Source organism: Mobula hypostoma, chromosome 30 (assembly GCF_963921235.1).
Source record: "Mobula hypostoma chromosome 30, sMobHyp1.1, whole genome shotgun sequence".
In the NCBI taxonomy this organism is placed as follows: Eukaryota; Metazoa; Chordata; class Chondrichthyes; order Myliobatiformes; family Myliobatidae; genus Mobula; species Mobula hypostoma.
In genome coordinates, this window is record NC_086126.1 from 1,927,941 (window position 1) to 1,945,791 (window position 17,851).

General features: G+C 47.0%; 1 protein-coding gene across 5 annotated transcripts in view; it reads left to right on the plus strand.

The window, feature by feature from the left end:
* LOC134339616 (solute carrier family 22 member 6-A-like) overlaps positions 1-17,851 on the plus strand; it is a 77,631-nt gene that overhangs the window by 50,305 nt on the left and 9,475 nt on the right. For 4 of the 5 annotated variants that reach the window (XM_063036287.1, XM_063036289.1, XM_063036288.1 and 1 more), the window contains 3 exons: positions 1,420-1,535; positions 5,163-5,377; positions 7,123-7,231. In XM_063036287.1, the coding sequence (XP_062892357.1) occupies positions 1,420-1,535; positions 5,163-5,377; positions 7,123-7,231 (440 nt within the window). The remainder of the gene's footprint in view (positions 1-1,419; positions 1,536-5,162; positions 5,378-7,122; positions 7,232-17,851) is intronic. The other variant, XM_063036290.1, reaches the window with a different exon arrangement.

Consider the following 17,851-nt stretch of genomic DNA (forward strand, 5'->3'; position numbering starts at 1 on the left):
AGCGATCTGAAGGTCGCTAGTTCGAGCCTTGGCTGAGGCAACGTGTTGTGTCCTTGAGCAAGGCACTTAACCACACATTGCTCTGTGACGACACCGGTGCCAAGCTGTATGGGTCCTAATGCCCTTCCCTTGGACAACATCGGTGGCGTGGAGAGGGAAGACTTGCAGCATGGGCAACTGCTGGTCTTCCATACAACCTTGCCCAGGCCTGCACCCTGGAAACCTCCAAGGCGCAAATCCATGGTCTCACGAGACTAACGGATGCCTATAATAAGGGATTATACTGTACACACAGGATTACACCGTGCACAGGAATATACGGTACACACGGGGAATATACCGCACACAGGATTGTACCGTACACAGGACTATACCATACACACAGGATTATATCATACACAAGAATATACTGTACACACGGGAGATTATACCGAACACAGAGGGTAATAATACGGTACCCATGGGAATAATATCATACACACAGGATTATACCGTACACAGGAATATACCGTAAACACGGGATTATACCGTACACACTGGGAATATATCGTACACACGGAGGATTATACCATAAATACAGGGGTATGTACCTTACACATGGGGGATATACCGTACACACAGGATTATACCGTACACATGGGGGATAATACTGTACACACAAGGTTATACCATACACATGGGCGATTACACCGTACAAATGGGGATTATACTGAACACGGGAATAATACCGTACACACGAGGGGAATATACTGTACACATGGGGGCATTATACTGTACACAGGGAGGATTATACCATACACACAGGGGAGTATACCGTGCCTATGGGGGAATATACCGTACACACATGGGGAATAATGCTGTACACATGTGGGAATATACTGTACATACGGGGTATACCCCATACGGAGTGTATTTCCCATACAACCCCAGGGATATACCCCCACACACCGGAGTATGCACCACAGTTACAGGGATATAATCCCACAATACACACACACACACACACACACACACACAGATATACTCCCCGCACACGCAGTGATATACCCCACACACAGATATACCCGCGGTATGTCCCTGTGTGTGTGTGCGTGAGAGTGTACGTGTGTGCGGTATCTTTCTGTGTGTGCATTGCATTTCCCGTGTGACACGGTATATTCCCATGTGCGGTGCTCATCTATGTATGCGCGTTGTACTGATCGGTGCACCGTACACACCAGGCATGGAGGAGTTTCTTCGCTCGGAGGGTGGCGGCCTAGCCCGGAGAACTGGGGAGACTTACTCAGTGAGATGGGGGAGAAGGGCTGGAAACTGGTGCTGAGGTAGGGCTGGAGGAAGAGAGGGAGGGAAGAACAAGTAGAATGGTCGTCTCCAGTTCCGATCCTGTACGCTCCTATATCATTGCTTCTGTTCCCAAAGTTCCTCAAGTCCAACATGGAGGCGGAGCTAAAATCCAGCAAGGGGACGTACAACGCCCTCGACCTGTTCAAAACTCCCACAGTCCGCAGGATAACCTTCTGCACCATGTCCATCTGGTAAGTCATTTACCTGTCCTATCCTGAGGCTTGGCTCTGTGCTCCAGGGAGTTTAGAAAAATGGGGGTGGGGGGGGTCACCTGGTCTAACCTGTGAATTTCCTGAGGGGGAAGTCTGACAGGAGATGTTTCTGCTCGAGACCCTCGATGGAGAGGATGGAGCTGCAGGGGGCTGGATTTTCTATTTAAAGCCACAATGTGCAACAGGCCCTTTCAGTCCACCGAGCCACCGTGCCCAGCAACCCTCTTAACCTGAGCCTAATCACAGGACAGCTTACAATGACCAGTTAACCTACTAACCGGTACGTCTTTGAACTGTGGGAGGAAACTGGAGCACCCGGAGGAAACCCACTCAGCACTTGAATGCCTTCATGCCTCGAATGTCGGGGAGGAGGACGTACAAACTTCTTAGAGACAGTGGCAGAACTGAACTCAGAACTTGGACGTCCTGAGCTTTAATGGTATCCTGCAGGCCGGTAAGCCTCCGTGGTGCTCCTCACCACCGAGGTCTGGAGAGGTGTTTTCTCTCGGGAGAGGGAATGGGGAGGCGAGTCTCTGGAGGCCAGATCGTCAGAGAGATTTCAGGTGCAGGTAGACAAATATTTGGAAGTCCAAGGTGTTGAGGACAGAGGGGACCAGGAACAGAAGGGAAGCGGACGTCCATGTCGATCATCTACAATTGCAGAACATGGAACTCAGAACTGTACCGTATGGGACAGGCCATTCGGCCCACAATGTTGTGCTTGGTTTGATGCCAATTAGTTCTCAAGGTCCTCCTGTGTGTCATCTATATCTAAATATAACCATATAACAATTACAGCACAGAAACAGGCCATCTTGGCCCTTCTAGTCCATGCCAAATGCTTGTTTATATTTGTTTATTTAGAGGTACAACACGGCAACACATTATTTCGGCTCAATAAGCTCATACTAACCAGTTGTGATTGATTAACCAACTAACTCGGAGACCTTTGGAAAGTCACGGAAATCCAGAGATCCCACCCCTGGTCCAGACAGATTCCTTGTAAATCTCCTCCGCTACTTCTCCAGTTTGACGAGGTCCCTCCTGATTGTCAATGCTCCACGTTGGACCTAACCGGATGCAGGGAGGTTGGACGTGGTGTCCTATTCCTCCCCCGCTGGACGCTGGACGCTGCTCGACCGTTGAGATCCTCCTGCAGACTGCCTGTTGGCCCTTTCTAACTTTGCCACCTCGCCTGAACACAAACTTCAGAATCAGAATCTGCTTTAATGTCACTGACGTAGGTTGTGATATTTACTGTTTTGTCGTGGCAGTACACGGCAAAGCCTAATAACTAGAACTACAAATTATATTATATAAGCGCAAAAAGGGAGTAAAAGGTAGTGAGGTAGTGTTCATGGGTTCATTGTCCGTTCAGAAATCAGATGGCGGAGGGGAAGAAGCTGTTCCTGAATCGTTGAGTGTGTGTCTTCAGGCTCCTGTACCTCCTTCCTGATGGTAGCAATCGGAAGAGGGCATGTCCTGGGTGATGGGGGCCCTCAATGATGGATGCCACCTTTTTGAGGCATCGCTGTTTGAAGATGCCCTCGATGGTGGCAAGGCTGATGGAGCTGGCTGAGTTTGCAACCTTCTGCAGGGGTTGAGATCCTGTACCACGGCCCTTCTGTACCGGATCCTCTCCCTCCACCTCTGCCAGGTAAAGCAAGACCAGGATTGATCGCCCATCCCTTACCACAAGACACTTCCAACTCTGCGGTTGATGCCCCCGGTCGGTGTGCAGCCCTTGCTCTGCGCTTTCTTCCCATGGTCACCCAGCCGTCTCTTTCTCTCTGATCTGGAGGCTCAAGCCGTGGGCAGTATCTCCCTAAATGACATCTGGAGCACGTCTGCCAATTCTCTACAACACCACAGGTCAGCTACCTCCTCCTCAAGTTCAGTCACTTCCTCCTCAAGTTCAGCCACCTTGTTCCCAAAGTGTTGGATCATCCGACATTTCTCGGGTATGAACGCTCCAGGAGAGCAAGTTTCCGTGAATCTGAACGCAATGCAAAACTGACATTGCAGAGGCTGCATTATTATACACTGCGGGGAAGGACTACTGAAGATTAAGTGAATGTATTTATTTAAATTCTTTAAAGTAAACTTCTACTTATACTACTATTTTTACTTTGCTCCCAGAGTAACAGATAGTCTCAAACGCCGAACGTGTGTTTGGACCTTCCCTGGACTTTCTGTATTGCGTTCACTGATCGATTCGCTTTCTCCGCTGATAAACTAGACCACAAAGTGATTCTTGGTCCTGCCTTGTGAGGCCTACAACAATTTCACCAGTACTCTAATCATCGGCTCGCGTTTTCATTGAAAACACGCTAAGCGGCTCGATTACAGCTAGCGCATGTGAACTGCGTAAAAAAATAGCCAGCCAAAACAAGGGATAGGCTGGAAATAAATTCCTTTGTGGCCCCTGTAAGGCGACCAAACACAAGTTATGTAAGAGGCCGCATCCAAAATTTTAAACAGAACAAAAGAACAGAACTAAATTTAAATCAGAACAAAAACATTTTGAGGCCACACCAGGGTTTCCTGCCATGCCCCAAAGATGGACAGGTTCAGGTCAGTGAGTCGTGGGCATACTGTGTTGGTGGCTGCCCCCAGCACATCCTCAGACTGTGTTGGTTGTTGACACAGAAACGACACCAGATTCGATGTACATGTAACAAATAAAACGAATGTAGCTAACTTTGAGAAGGTCGGGCTGAGTTGATGTAGGAGTAGAATTTTCCCTCTGAAACCAATTCTTCTGCCTTCTCCCTGTAACCTTTGACACCCTGACTAATCAAGAACCTATCAAACTTATCTTTAAATATACCCAATATCATGAACTCCAGAGCCTTCTGGGGCACTGAATTCCACGGATTCACCACCCCCTGGCTAAAGAAATTCCTCCTCCTTCTCTCTGTTCTAAATGGATGACCACTCTATCTGTGTCCTCTGGTCCTAGACTCCCCCACTATAGGAAACATCCTCTCCACATCCACTCTATCTGTGACGTCTGGTCCTAGATTCCCCACTATAGGAAACATCCTCTCCACGTCCACTCTGTCTGTGTCCTCTGATCTTTGAATCCCCCACTATGGGAAACATCCTCTCCACATCCACTCTATGTGTGTCCTCTGGTCCTAGACTCCCCCACCATAAGAAACACCCTCTTCACATCCACTCTATCTGTGCCCTCTGATCTTTGAATCCCCCACTATGGGAAACATCCTCAACGTATCCACCCTATCAAGGCCTTTCCATATTCGATAGGTTTCAATGAGATTCTCCTTCATTCTTTAAAACTCCAGTGAGCAGAGGTCTGCAGCCACAAGACACTCCTCATACATTAATCCCCTGGACCCTCTCCAATGCCAGCACATCCTTTCTTAGATAAGGGGCCCAAAACTGCTCACAATACTCCACATGCGGTCTGACTAATGCCTTATAAACCTCAGCTTTACATCCTTCTTTCACGTGGGGAAGGTTTTCCCACGGGGCCGTTAGAGGGAGTTCCTGGGTTTATCTGAAGGGCCGAGCCCCGTAACCTTTGCTTCTACAGGTGTTGGTGAGAGCCGTTCTGGTGGATCTTTTCTCCCTGCCCCGCAGGTTCTCAACGAGCTTCTCGTACTACGGGCTGGCAGTGGACCTGCAAGGGTTTGGGGTCAACATCTACCTGATTCAGCTCATCTTCGGAGCAATAGACATCCCTGCCAAGCTGGTGGGTGTTTGCACCATGAGTTACGTCGGCAGGAGATTCACGCAAAGCGCCTCCCTCATCCTGGCGGGGTTGGTCATCCTGATTAACATCTTCGTCCCAAAAGGTCAGTTGGATTTTGACCGCTCTGATTCATGCTAACTGCCAGTAATGTGGGGATGGGACAAGCCAGCAGCCGATTGTTCAGGGTTCCTGATGGTCTGGATCGGGATCTGTTTCATCCCAGGGAGCGAGCAGGGGATGGATTGTGGTCCCACTGCATGCCTGGAGATGGGATCATGGGAACGTGTCCAGAGAGAGGGTCAGGAATGCCTGACTATTACCGGCTCCCTTTAAAACACCTGGATGTAGACATTGATGAGTGGGTTAGCAAATTTGCAGACCATTCAAAGATGGGTGGTGTTAAGGACACAGCAGGATGTAGAACTGTTCCTGATGTGGGCAGAGAAATAGCAGATGGAATTTAATCTGGACATTTATGAGATCTTTCACTTGGGGAGGTCAAATGTTAAAGAACAGTACACTGTTAATGGGAGGACCATAGAGAACAGTACACTGTTAATGGGAGGACCCACAGAGAACAGTACATTGTTAATGTACTTAGACAGATTTGGAGAATGGGCAAGAGAATGGCAAATGAAATACAGTGTTGGAAAATGCATAGTCATACAGTTTGGTAGAAGAAGTAAATGTGAAGAATATTTTCCAAATGGGGAGAAAATCCAAAAATCTGAGATGCAGAAGGTCTTGGAAGTCCTTGTGCAGAACACCTTGCAAGTTAACGTGCAGGTTGAGTCGGTGGTGAGGAAGGCAAATGCAAAGTTAGCACTCATTTCAAGAGGTCTAGAACAAGAGCAAGGATGTGATTCTGAGGCTTTATAAGGCACTGGTGAGGCCTCACCTTCAGTATTGTGAACAGTTCTTGGCTCCTCATCTCAGAAAAGATATGCTGGCATTGGAGAGAGTCCAGAGGGAGCTCACAAGGGTGATTCCAGGAATGAAAGGGTTATCACACAAGGAGCTTTTGATGGCTCTGGGTCTGTACTCGCTGGAATTTAGAAGGATGAGGGGGCATCTCATTGAAACCTTTTGAATGTTGAAAGGTCTAGACATGGTAGATGTGGAAAGGATGGTGGGGGAGTCTAGGATAAGAGGGCACAGCCTGAGACCAGAGGCATGTCCATTTAAAACAGAGATGCAAAGAAATTTTTTCAGCCACAGGGTGGTGCAGTTGTGAAATTCATTAGCAGAGGCAGCCCTGGAGGCCAGGTCGTTGGGTGTATTTAAGGCAGAGATTGGCAGATACTTGATTGGACTTGGCATCAAAGGTCACAGGGAGAAGATCAGGGAGTGGAGCTGTGGAGGGAAAAATAAGGACCAGCCATTATTGAATGGCAGAGCAGACTCGATGGGCCAAAAGGCCTAATCCTATTCCCTCTGTCTTATGGTCTTATGAAATGATAGGATACGGACTATGTGCAGGGAATGATGGGATATGGACCATGTGCAGGGAGTGATGGGATACGGACCATGTGCAGGGAATGATGGGAAAATCAGAATCCTGTTTATTATCAGTGACCTATGCTGTGAAATTTGTTGTTTGCGGCTGGAGTACAGTGCAATATATAAACAAAATTACTAAAGATTATCTTTAATCCTCAAACCATCATCACCACATTGAAACAGTGGCAGGAATTGAACCTGGGTCACTAGCTCTGTACTGGCGTTACACTGACCACCCCGCGACCGTGCTGCCCATTGGGACTCTCGTATAAAGAGCTGATGGAGGCCGTTGCAGGCGTGAGCGTTCAGCTTCGACGTCACTTACCCAGCTCTGTGCTGCACCCACAGATCTCCAGATCCTGAGCATGACCCTCACTGTCATCGGGAAGGGGAGTCTGGCTGCTTCTTTCGCTTGTTGTTATCTCTACGTTAGCGAGATGTACCCGACCGTGATCAGGTGGGTAGTTGGGTTCCTTTCCTTCAGTAGGCTGCTAATGGGGACGGGGTAGTCCTGCAGTTGGGGGGCAGTGGATCCCTGGTGGTCCCGGGGTGGGGATTAAACAGCAACTGGGGGGGTTCCTGGTGTCCTGGGGTGCAGGTTAAACAACAACTAGGGGGATCCCTGGTGTCCTGGGGGGGTGGGGGGGGGATCCCTGGTGGACCCGCATGGTGATTAAACACCAACAGCTATCAGACTGGCTTGTTTATTTAGAATTACAACGCATAACTGGCTCTTTTGCCCCCAACGAGCTGCTACACCCAGGTTACCACCGATTTAACCCCAGCCTAATCATAGGACAATTAATAATGACCAATTAACCTACTAACCATTCAGCCCATCGAGTCTGCTTTGCCATTTCATCATGGCTGATCTGTTTTCCTGTCGGCCACAATCTCCTGCCTTCTCCCCATATCCCTTCGTGCCCTAACTAATGAAGAATCTATCAACTTCTGCCTTAAGTATACTCAAACCCTTGATCTCCACAGCTGCCTGTGGCAATGAATTCCACAGGTTCACAGCCCCTTGGCTTAAGAAAATCTTCCTCATATCCATTCTAAAAGTACGTCGCTCTATTCTGATGCTGTGTCCTCTGGTCTGAGACTCTCCGATCACAGGAAACATCCTCTCCACATCCACTCTATCGAGGCCTTTCAACATTTGATAGGTTTCAATGAGCTCACCCCTCATTCTTCTGAATTCCAGGGAGTAGAGGCCCAGAGCCATCAAACGCTCCTCATATGATAACCCTTTCAATCCCAGAATCATCTTTGTGAACCTCCTTTGAACCCTCTCCAATGTCAGCACATCTTTTCTTAAATAAGGGGGCAAAACCTACTCACAAAACTCCAAGTGAGGCCTCACCAGCCCCCCCCAACATGAACGTCTCAACCTTACTTCTTTGCTTTTATATTCTTGTCCTATTGAAATTAATGCTAACATTGCATTTGCCTTCTTCACCACAGACTCAACCTGCAAATTAACCTTTAGGGAATCCTGCATAAGGACTTCTAAGTCCCTTTGCTCCTTTGATTTCCAATTTTCCTCTCCATACAGAAAATAGACCACGTCTTTGTTCCTTCTACCAAAGTGCATGACCATACACTTCCCAACACTGTATTCCATCTGCCTCTTCTTTGCCCATCCTCCTTGTCTAAGTCCCTAAGTCCTTCTGCTGCCTCTCTACTTCCTCAAAACTACCTGCCCCTCCACCTATCTTTGTATTATCGCAAACTTTGCGACAAAGCAATCAATTCTGTCATCCAAATCATTGACATATAATGTAAAAAGGATTGGACCCAACACAGGCCTCTGTGGAACACCTCTAGTCACCGGCAACCAACCAGAAAATATCTGTTTATTCCCACTCTGCCTCCTGCCAATTAGCCACTGCTTTATCCATGCTAGTGTCTTTCCTGTAATGCCATGCTCTCTCAACCTGTTATATAACTTCATATGCGGCACCTTGTCAAAGGTCTTCTGAAAAACCAGGAACACAAAATCCACCAGTTCTTTGTCTATCCTCCTTGTTATTTCTTCAAAGGATTCCAACAGATTTGTCGGGCAAGATTTTCCCTTGAGAAAACCATGCTGACTATAGCCTATTTTATCATGTGCCTCCAAGTACCCTGAAACCATGTCCTTAACAATCGACTCCATCATCATCCCAACTACTGAGGTCAGACTAACGGGTTTACAGTATCCTTTCTTCTGCCTCTCTTCCTTCATGAAAAGTGGAATGCGATTTGCAATTTTCCATTCCTCTGGAACCATACCAGAGTAGAGCATAAGACCATATGACACAGGAGCAGAATTAGGCCATTCAGCCCATTGATTCTGCTCTGCCATTCCATCATGACTGATCCCGGATCCCACTCAACCCCATGCACCTGCCTTGTCACCATATCCTTTGATACCCTGACCAGTCAGGAAATGATCAACTTCTGCCCTAAATATACCCACAGACTTGGCCTCCACCGCAGTCTGTGGCAGAGCATTCCACAGATTCACTACACTTTGCCTAAAAAAAAAATCCTCCTTACCTCTGTTCTAAAAGCTTGCCCCTCAATTTTGAGGCTGTGCCCTCTAGTTCTGGATACCTCCATCATTGGAAACATCCACTCAACATCCACCCTATCTAGCCTTTTTTATCATTAGGTAGGTTTCAATGAAATCCCCCTGCATTCTTCTAAATTTCAGTGAGTACTGCCAAACTCTCTGCATATGTTAACCCCTTCATTCCCCAAATCATCCTCTGGACTCTCTCCAATGAGAGTCTCCATTTGTTTTGGGAGATTTTAACCAGGCCAGTCTGAAAAAATCATTAAGCAACTACCATCAACAGATGACTTGCAATACCAGAGGAAACAACACACTGGGCCATTGCTACACCACCATCAAGAATGCTATTCTACACCCTCACTTTGGGAAGTCTGATCACCTAGCTGTACTTCTACTCCCAGAGACTGAAGACTGCAGCACCAGCAGTAAGGACAAGGGAAGCACAGGAGCGCCTACAGGACTGCTTTGGATCGGTGGACTGGACTGTATTCAGGCATTCATCTTTGAATCTGGATGAGTATGCTGCAGTTTTTACCGACTTCATTAAAACCTGTGGGGATGAATGTGTGCCCACAAAGACTTACTGTACATTCCCAAATCAAAAGCCGTGGATGAACCAGGAGGTACGTTGTCTGCTGAAGGCTGGATCTGTGGCATTCAAGTCTGGCAACCCAGGCCTGTACCAGAAAACCAGGTATGATTTGTGGAGGGCTATTTCAAGCGCAAAGAGACAATTTCGAATGAGGTTGGAGGCGACATCGGATGCACGGCAACTCTGGCAGGGTTTGCAAGACATTACTTCCTGCAAAGCTAAACCCAATATCATGAATGGCAGCGATGCTTCACTACCAGATGAACTCAATGCCTTCTATTTACGCTTTGAAAGGGAGAACACAACTACAGCTGTGAAGATCCCTGCTGCACCTGATGACCCTGTGATGTCCATCTCAGAGGCCGATGTTAGACTGTCTTTAAAAAGAGTGAACCCTTGCAAGGTGGAAGGTCCCGATGGAGTACCTGGTAAGGCTCTGAAAACCTGTGCCAACCAACTAGCGGGAGTATTCAAAGACATTTTCAACCTCTCACTGCTACGGGTGGAAGTTCCCACTTGTTCCAAAAAGACAACAATTATACCAGTGCCTAAGAAGAATAATGTGGGCTGCCTTAATGACTATCGCCCGGTAGCACTCACATTGACAGTGATGAAATGCTTTGAGAGGTTGGTCATGACTAGACTGAACTCCTGCCTCTTATCATCACAATAGGTCAATGGCAGTCGCAATCTCAATGGCTCTCCACACGGCTTTAGACCACCTGGACAACACAAACCCCTACGTCAGGATGCTGTTCATCGACTATAGCTCAGCATTTAACACCATCATTCCCACAATCCTGATTGAGAAGTTGCAGAACCTGGGCCTCTGTATCTCCCTCTGCAATTGGATCCTCAACTTCCTAACCAGAAGACCACAATCTGTGTGGATTGGTGATAACATATCCTCTTCACTGACGATCAACACTGATGCACCTCAGGGGTGTGTGCTTAGCCCACTGCTCTACTCTCTATATACACATGACTGCGTGGCTAGGCATAGCTCAAATACCATCTACAAATTTGCTGACGATACAACCATCGTTGGTAGAATCTCAGGTGGTGACGAGAGGGTGTACAGGAGTGAGATATGCCAACTAGTGGAGTGGTGCCACAGCAACAACCTGGCACTGAACGTCAGTAAGACGAAAGAGCTGATTTTGGACTTCAGGAAGGATAAGACGAAGGAACACATACCAATCCTCATAGAGGGATCAGAAGTGGAGAGAGAGAGCAGCTTCAAGTTCCTCGGTGTCAAGATCTAACCTGGACCCAACATATTGATGCAGTTATAAAGAAAATGGCTGTACTTTATTAGGAGTTTGAAGAGATTTGGCATGTCAACAAATACACTCAAAAACTTCTATAGTTGTACCATGGAGAGCATTCTGACAGGCTGCATCACTGTCTGGTATGGAGGGGCTACTGCACAGGACCAAAAGAAGCTGCAGAAGGTTGTAAATTTAGTTAGCTCCACCTTGGGTACTAGCCTACAAAGTATCCAATACATATTTAGAGAGCGGTGTCTCAGAAAGGCAGCATCCATTATTAAGGACCTCCAGTACCCAGGGCATGCCCTTTTCTCACCGTTACCATCAGGGAGGAGGTACAGGAGCCTGAAGGCACACACTCAGCGATTCAGGAACAGCTTCTTCCCCTCTGCCATCCGATTCCTAAATGGACATTGAATCTTTGGATACTACCTCATTTTTTTAAATATACCATATTTCTACTTTTGCACTCTTTTTTAAAAAATCTATTCAATATATGTAATTTATTTACTTGTTTATTTATTATTATTTTTTCTCTGCTAGATTATATATTGCATTGAACTGCTGCTTCTAAGTTAACAAGCTTCATGTCACATGCCGGTGATAATAAACCTGATTCTGATTCTGACAACACATCCTTTCGGAGATATGGGGCCCAGAACTGTTGACAATACTCTTAAGTGCGGCCTCACTAGTGTCTTATAAAGGCTCAGCATTATCTCTTTGCTGTTTTATTCTATTCCTCTTGAAATAAGTTTTTTTTTCCAATTATGTAAAGAGTAAAAGGGAGGTGAGAGTTGATATTGGATCACTGGAAAATGATGCTTGTGAGGTATTAATGGGGGACAAAGAAATGGCAGATGAACTTAATGGGTACTTTGCATCAGTCTTCAATGTGAATGACGCTACCAATGTGCCAGAGGTCTGTGAGTGTCGGGGAGCAGGAGTGAGTGCCATTGCTATTACAAAGGAAAAAGTGCAAGGAAAACTGAAAGGTCTTAAGGTGGATAAGTCAGCTGGACCATATGGACGACATCCTAGAGGCCTGAGAGAGGTTGCTGAAGAGATAACAGATGCATTGGTCATGATCTTGCAAGAATCAGTTGATTCTGATACAGTCCCAGATGTCACTCCACTCTTTAAGAAGGGAGAAAGGCAAAACAAAGGAAACTATAGGCCAGTTAGCCTAAATTCAATAGCTGGGAAAATGTTGAAGTCTATTATTAAGTCTAATATTCAAGGTACTTGGAGACTAAAGATAATATGTCAAAGTCAGCATAGTTTCTGTAAAGGGAGATCTTGCTTGACAAACCTGTTCTTCGAGGAAGTAACAAGCAGGGTGGACAAAGGAGAGGCAGTGGATGTCATTAACTTGGATTTTCAGAAGGCATTTGATAAGGTGCCACATATGAGGCTGCTTAACAAGATAAAATCCTATGGCTTTACAGGAAAGATACTGGTATAGATCAAGGAATGGTTGCCTGGCAGGAGGCAGCGAGTGGGAATAAAAGAGGCCTTTTCTGCTTTGCTGCCAGTGACTAGTGGTGTTCCTCAGGGGTCAGTATTGGGACCGCTACTTTTCACATCGTTTGTCGATGATTTAGATAACGGAATTGATGGCTTTGTGGCAAAGTTTGCAGATGATACGAAGATAGGTGAAGGGTAGGTAGTGCTGAGAACGCTGTGCGATTGCAGCAGGGAGCATGGGCAAAAAGTGGCAGATGGAATACAGTGATGGGAAATGTATGATGCATTTTGGTAAAAGGAACAATAGTGTGGACTGTTATCTATATGGGGAGAAGGTTCAAACATCAGAGGTGCAGATAGACTTAGGAGTTCTTGTGCAAGCCTCTCCGAAGGTTAATTTACAGGATGAGTCAGTGGTAAAGAAGGCAAATGCAATGTTGGCATTTATCTTGTAATCCAGGAAGCGCAAAGCGCAGAATCAAATATCGCTGTGATGATTGTACACTCCAGTATCAATTGTTTGGCGACAATAAAGTAAAGTATTTCAAGGGGAATAGAATGTAAAAGCAAGGAGATAATGCTGAGGCTTTATAAAACTCTAGTCAGGCCACACTTGGAGTATTGTCAACAGTTTTGGGCCCCATAACTCAGAAAGGATGTCTTGTGATTGGAGAGAATCCAGAGAAGGTTCACGAGGATGATTCTGGGACTGAAGAGGTTAACATATGAGGAGGGTTTGGCAGCTTTGGGCCTGTACTCACTGGAATTTATCGGAATCAGAATCAGGTTTATTATCTGTGTTGTGAAATTTGTTAACTTAGCAGCAGCAGTTCAATGCAATACATAATATAGAAGAGGAAAAATTAAAATAATCATAATCAATCAATTACAGTATATATATGTACTGAATAGATTAAAAATCATGCAAAAACATAGAAATAAAATATATTAAAAAGTGTGGTAGTTTTCACGGGTTCAATGTCCATTTAGGAATCGGATGGCAGAGGGGAAGAAGCTGTTCCTGAATCGCTGAGTGTGTGTCTTCGGGTTTCTGTATCTCCTACCTGATGGTAACAGTGAGAAAAGGGCATGTCCTGGGTGCTGGAGGTCCTTAATAATGGACGCTGCCTTTCTGAGATGCCGCTCCCTAAAGATATCCTGGGTACTTTGTAGACTAGTACCCAAGACGGGGCCGACTAAATTTACAACCCTCTGCAGCTTCTTTCGGTCCTGTGCAGTAGCCCCTCCATACCAGACAGTGATGCAGCCTGGAGAATGCTGGGGGATCTCATGAAACCTACCGAATATTGAAAGGACTAGATAGGGTGGATGTGGAGAGGATGTTTCCTATGCTGGGGGTATCCAGAACTAGAGGGCACAGCCTCAAAATTGAGGGGTGACTGTTTAGAACAGAGGTAAGGAGAATTTTTTTTAGCCAGAGAGCAGTGAATCTGTGGAACGCTGTGCCACAGACTGCGGTGGAGGCCAAGTCCATGGGTATATTTAAGGCGGAAGTTGATAGTTTCCTGATCGGTCAGGGGATCAAAGGATATGGTGAGAAGGCAGGTGTATGGGGTTGAGTGGATGTGTGATTAGCCATCCCGGAATACTGGAGCAGACTCGATGGGCTGAATGGCTTAATTCTGCTCCTGTGTCTTATGGTCTTCTGGTCTTATCAGGACTGGAAAGGGAGGAGAATGAAGCCAGAAGTTGGGGGGAGTGGAAGGAATAGTGGCGTGGTAGCAGAGTGGTCAGTGTAATGCTCTACAGTGTCGGTGATTAGTGACCCAGGTTCAATTCCCAATGCTGCCTGTAAGGAATTTGTACGTTCACCTGGGTTTCTTCCGGATGGTACGGTTTCCCCCCACATTCTATGTTTCCTCCCACATTCTATGGTTTCCTTGTGGCTTAGGGTTAAACACGAGAGATTCTGGCGATATTTGGAAATCCAGAGCAACACACAAGATGCTGGAGGAACTCAGCAGGTCAGGCAGCGTCTGTGGAAATGCATAAACAGTCAACATTTCGGCCAGCACTCTTCTTCAGGACTGCAACGAAAAGGGGGGAGACAGCGGAATAAAAAAGTGGGGCGAAGGGAAAAAGTTAGCTCGAAGATGATAGGTGAGGCCAGGAGGGTGGGAAAGGTAGAGGGCTGGTGAGAAAGGAATCTGATAGGAGAGGAGAGAGGACCATGGGGAGGCGATAGGCAGGTGAGAAGGGGTAAGAGGACAGCATGGGGAATAGAAGAGGGAAGATGGAGGGGAATATATTGGAAGGAGAAATCGATATCCATGCCAGATGGAGGGTACCCAGACGGAATATGAGGTGTTCCTCCACCACTCTGAGAATGGCCTCATCTTGGCACAAGTGGAGTCCATGGGGCAACGTGTCGCAACAGGAACAGGACTCTGATTTTGGTGGATGGGACAGAGGTGTTCGACAAAGCGGTCCCCCAATTCATGTCAGGTCTCAGCAATGTAGAGGAAGCCGTTGGAACAGCGGGCACGTTAGACGGCCCCAGCGGATCCGCAGGTGAAGTGTTGCCTCGCCTGAAGAGGCTGTTTGGGGCCGTGAATGGAGGTGTTTGGGCAGGCGTAGCCTTCCTGTTGCTTACAGGGATAAGTGCTGGGTGGGAGGTTCGTGGAGAAGGACGAATGGGCAAGGGAATTGCAGACAGAGTGATCCTGCGGAAAGCGGGGTGGGGGGGGAGAGGAGGCAAAGATGTGATTGGTGATGGGATCCCTTTGGAGAGCGGAAGTTGTGGAGAATGTTGTGTTGGATGTGGAATCTCATGGGATGGTAGGTGAGGACGAGAGGAATTCTCTCCCTGTTAAGGCGGCAGGAAGATGGGGTGAGCACATTTCGGGATGTGGAGGAGATACGGGTGAGGGCAGCATCAATGGTGGAGGAAAGGAAACCCAGTTCTTTGAAGAAGGAGGACATATTGTACGGGGCCTATCAGCGGCATCAACAGAGCTCTGGGAAGAGGTGCTTCTCGCAGGTCGGCGGCGATTATTTAAAAGGAGAGCTTTGCTGGCATTTGTCCATTGTATGGCGCCTATCAGCGGCATCAGCAGAGCTCTACGAACCAAATAAAAGTACATACGGGATAAGTGGAGCGGCCATTGTCGGGAGTAGGCCAGTGGCAAGAGTAGAAGCGTCAGGCTTTGGCTCAAAAAGGCTTCGGCTCAGAAGAGGCGTCGGCTCTGTGTAAAGCGTCTGTTAAGGTTTCCTTTTTTTGTTTTCTTTTCTCTCTTACTGAACAATTTAAATGACTGTGGTGTGCTCTTCGTGCAGGATGTTGTAGAACTGGGAGACCCAGAGTCTCCCGGGGAACTACATCTGCGTGAAGTGCATCCAGCTGCAGCTCCTTGAAGACCGTGTTAGGGATCAGTTTGTACGGGAGAGTGAGGAGATCAGTTACAGGGAAGTAGTCACCCCGAAGTTGCAGGAGGCGAGTTACTGGGTGACCGTCAGGAGAAACGGAAATAGGCGGTTAGAGCAGAGCACCCCTGTGGCCATTCCCCTCAAAAGCAAGTATAGTGCTTTGGATATTTTTGTGGGGGATGACCTCCCGAGAGAATGTCACAGCAACCGGGTTACAGGCACGGAGCATGGGTCCGTGGTGCAGAAGGGAAAGAGAGAGAAGAAGGGAGCAGTAGTGATAGGAGACTCGATAGTGAGGGAAACAGACAGGAGATTTTGGATGTGCACGGGACACCCAGATGGTTTGTTGCCTCCCAGGTGCCAGGGTCAGGGATGTCTCAAATCGCGTCCACAACATTTTGGAGAGGGAGATAGATGCCTTGGTACATATTGGTACCAATGACATAGGAAGGAAAAGCAAAGAGGTCCTGAAAAGAGAATTTAGAGAGCTCGGTAGAAAACTGAGAAGCAGGACCTCCCGGGTAGTAATTTCTGGATTGTTGCCTGTGCCACGTGCCAGTGAGGGTAGAAACAGGATGATTTGGCAGATTAATGCTGGTGCAGGGGGCAGGGCTTCAGGTTCTTGGGTCATTGGGATCTCTTCTGGAGGAGGTATGACCCGTTCAAAAGTTACGGGTTGCACCTGAACTAGAGGGGAGCAATATTCCCGCAGGCAGTTTTGTTAGAGCTGTTGGAGAGGGTTTAAACTAATTTGGGTCTGAGCTGGTATGTTCTTGTTGATTTCATTGTTTTTTTCGAAAATTTTGAAAATAAAGTATTTAAAAAAAAAACTGATTTGGCAGAGGGGTCGGAACCAGCGTGAAGGGACTCAGGATAGGACAGATAGAGAAAAAGTAAAGATAGCATACATTCAGATTGTCAGGAAGGACAGGCAGATGATAGAACATAATTGCAGCCAGCAGGCTGAGTATCAAATCATTAGGGATGCAGAATCAGAAAGGATAGCAAATACGGTACTCAGGGTGCTGTATCTAAATGCGTGTAGTATAAGAAAAAAGGTGGACGATCTTGTTGCACGATTACAGATTGTCAGGTATGATGTTGTGGCCATCACTGAATCGTGGCTGAAGGATGGTTGTAGTTGGGAGCTGAATGTCCAAGGTTACACGTTGTATCAGAGGGATAGGAAGGTCAACAGAGAGGGTGGTGTGGCTCTACTGGTAAGGAATGGCATCAAAGCAGTAGAAAGATGTGACATAGGATCGGAGGATGTTGAATCTTTGTGGGTTGAGTTAAGAAACTGCAAGGGTAAGAGGACCCTGATGGTAGTTATATACAGGCCTCTCAACAGTGGCTGGGAGATGGACCACAGATTACAACAGGAAATAGAAAAGGCGAGTCAAAGGGGCAATGTTATGGTAGTCATGGGAGATTTTAACACGCAGGTCGATTGGGAAAATCAGGTTGGTAATGGATCTCAAGAGAGCGGGTTTGTTGAATGCCTAAGAGATGGCTTTCAAAGGTTTCAAAGGCACATTTAATGTCAGAGAAATGTATACAATATACATCCTGAAATTCTTTTTCTTTGCAAACATCCACGAAAACAGAGGGGTGCCTCCAAAGAATGAATGACAGTTAAATGTTAGAACCCCAAAGTCCCCCCTCCCCAGCTCTCCCCTCCCTCCCTCGCATAAGTGGCGGCGGGCAACAATCCCCCTCCCCCCACCGGCAAAAATAAAGCACACCCGCTACCAGCACTCAAACGTGAGCAAAGCAATAGCAAAGACACAGACTTGCAGT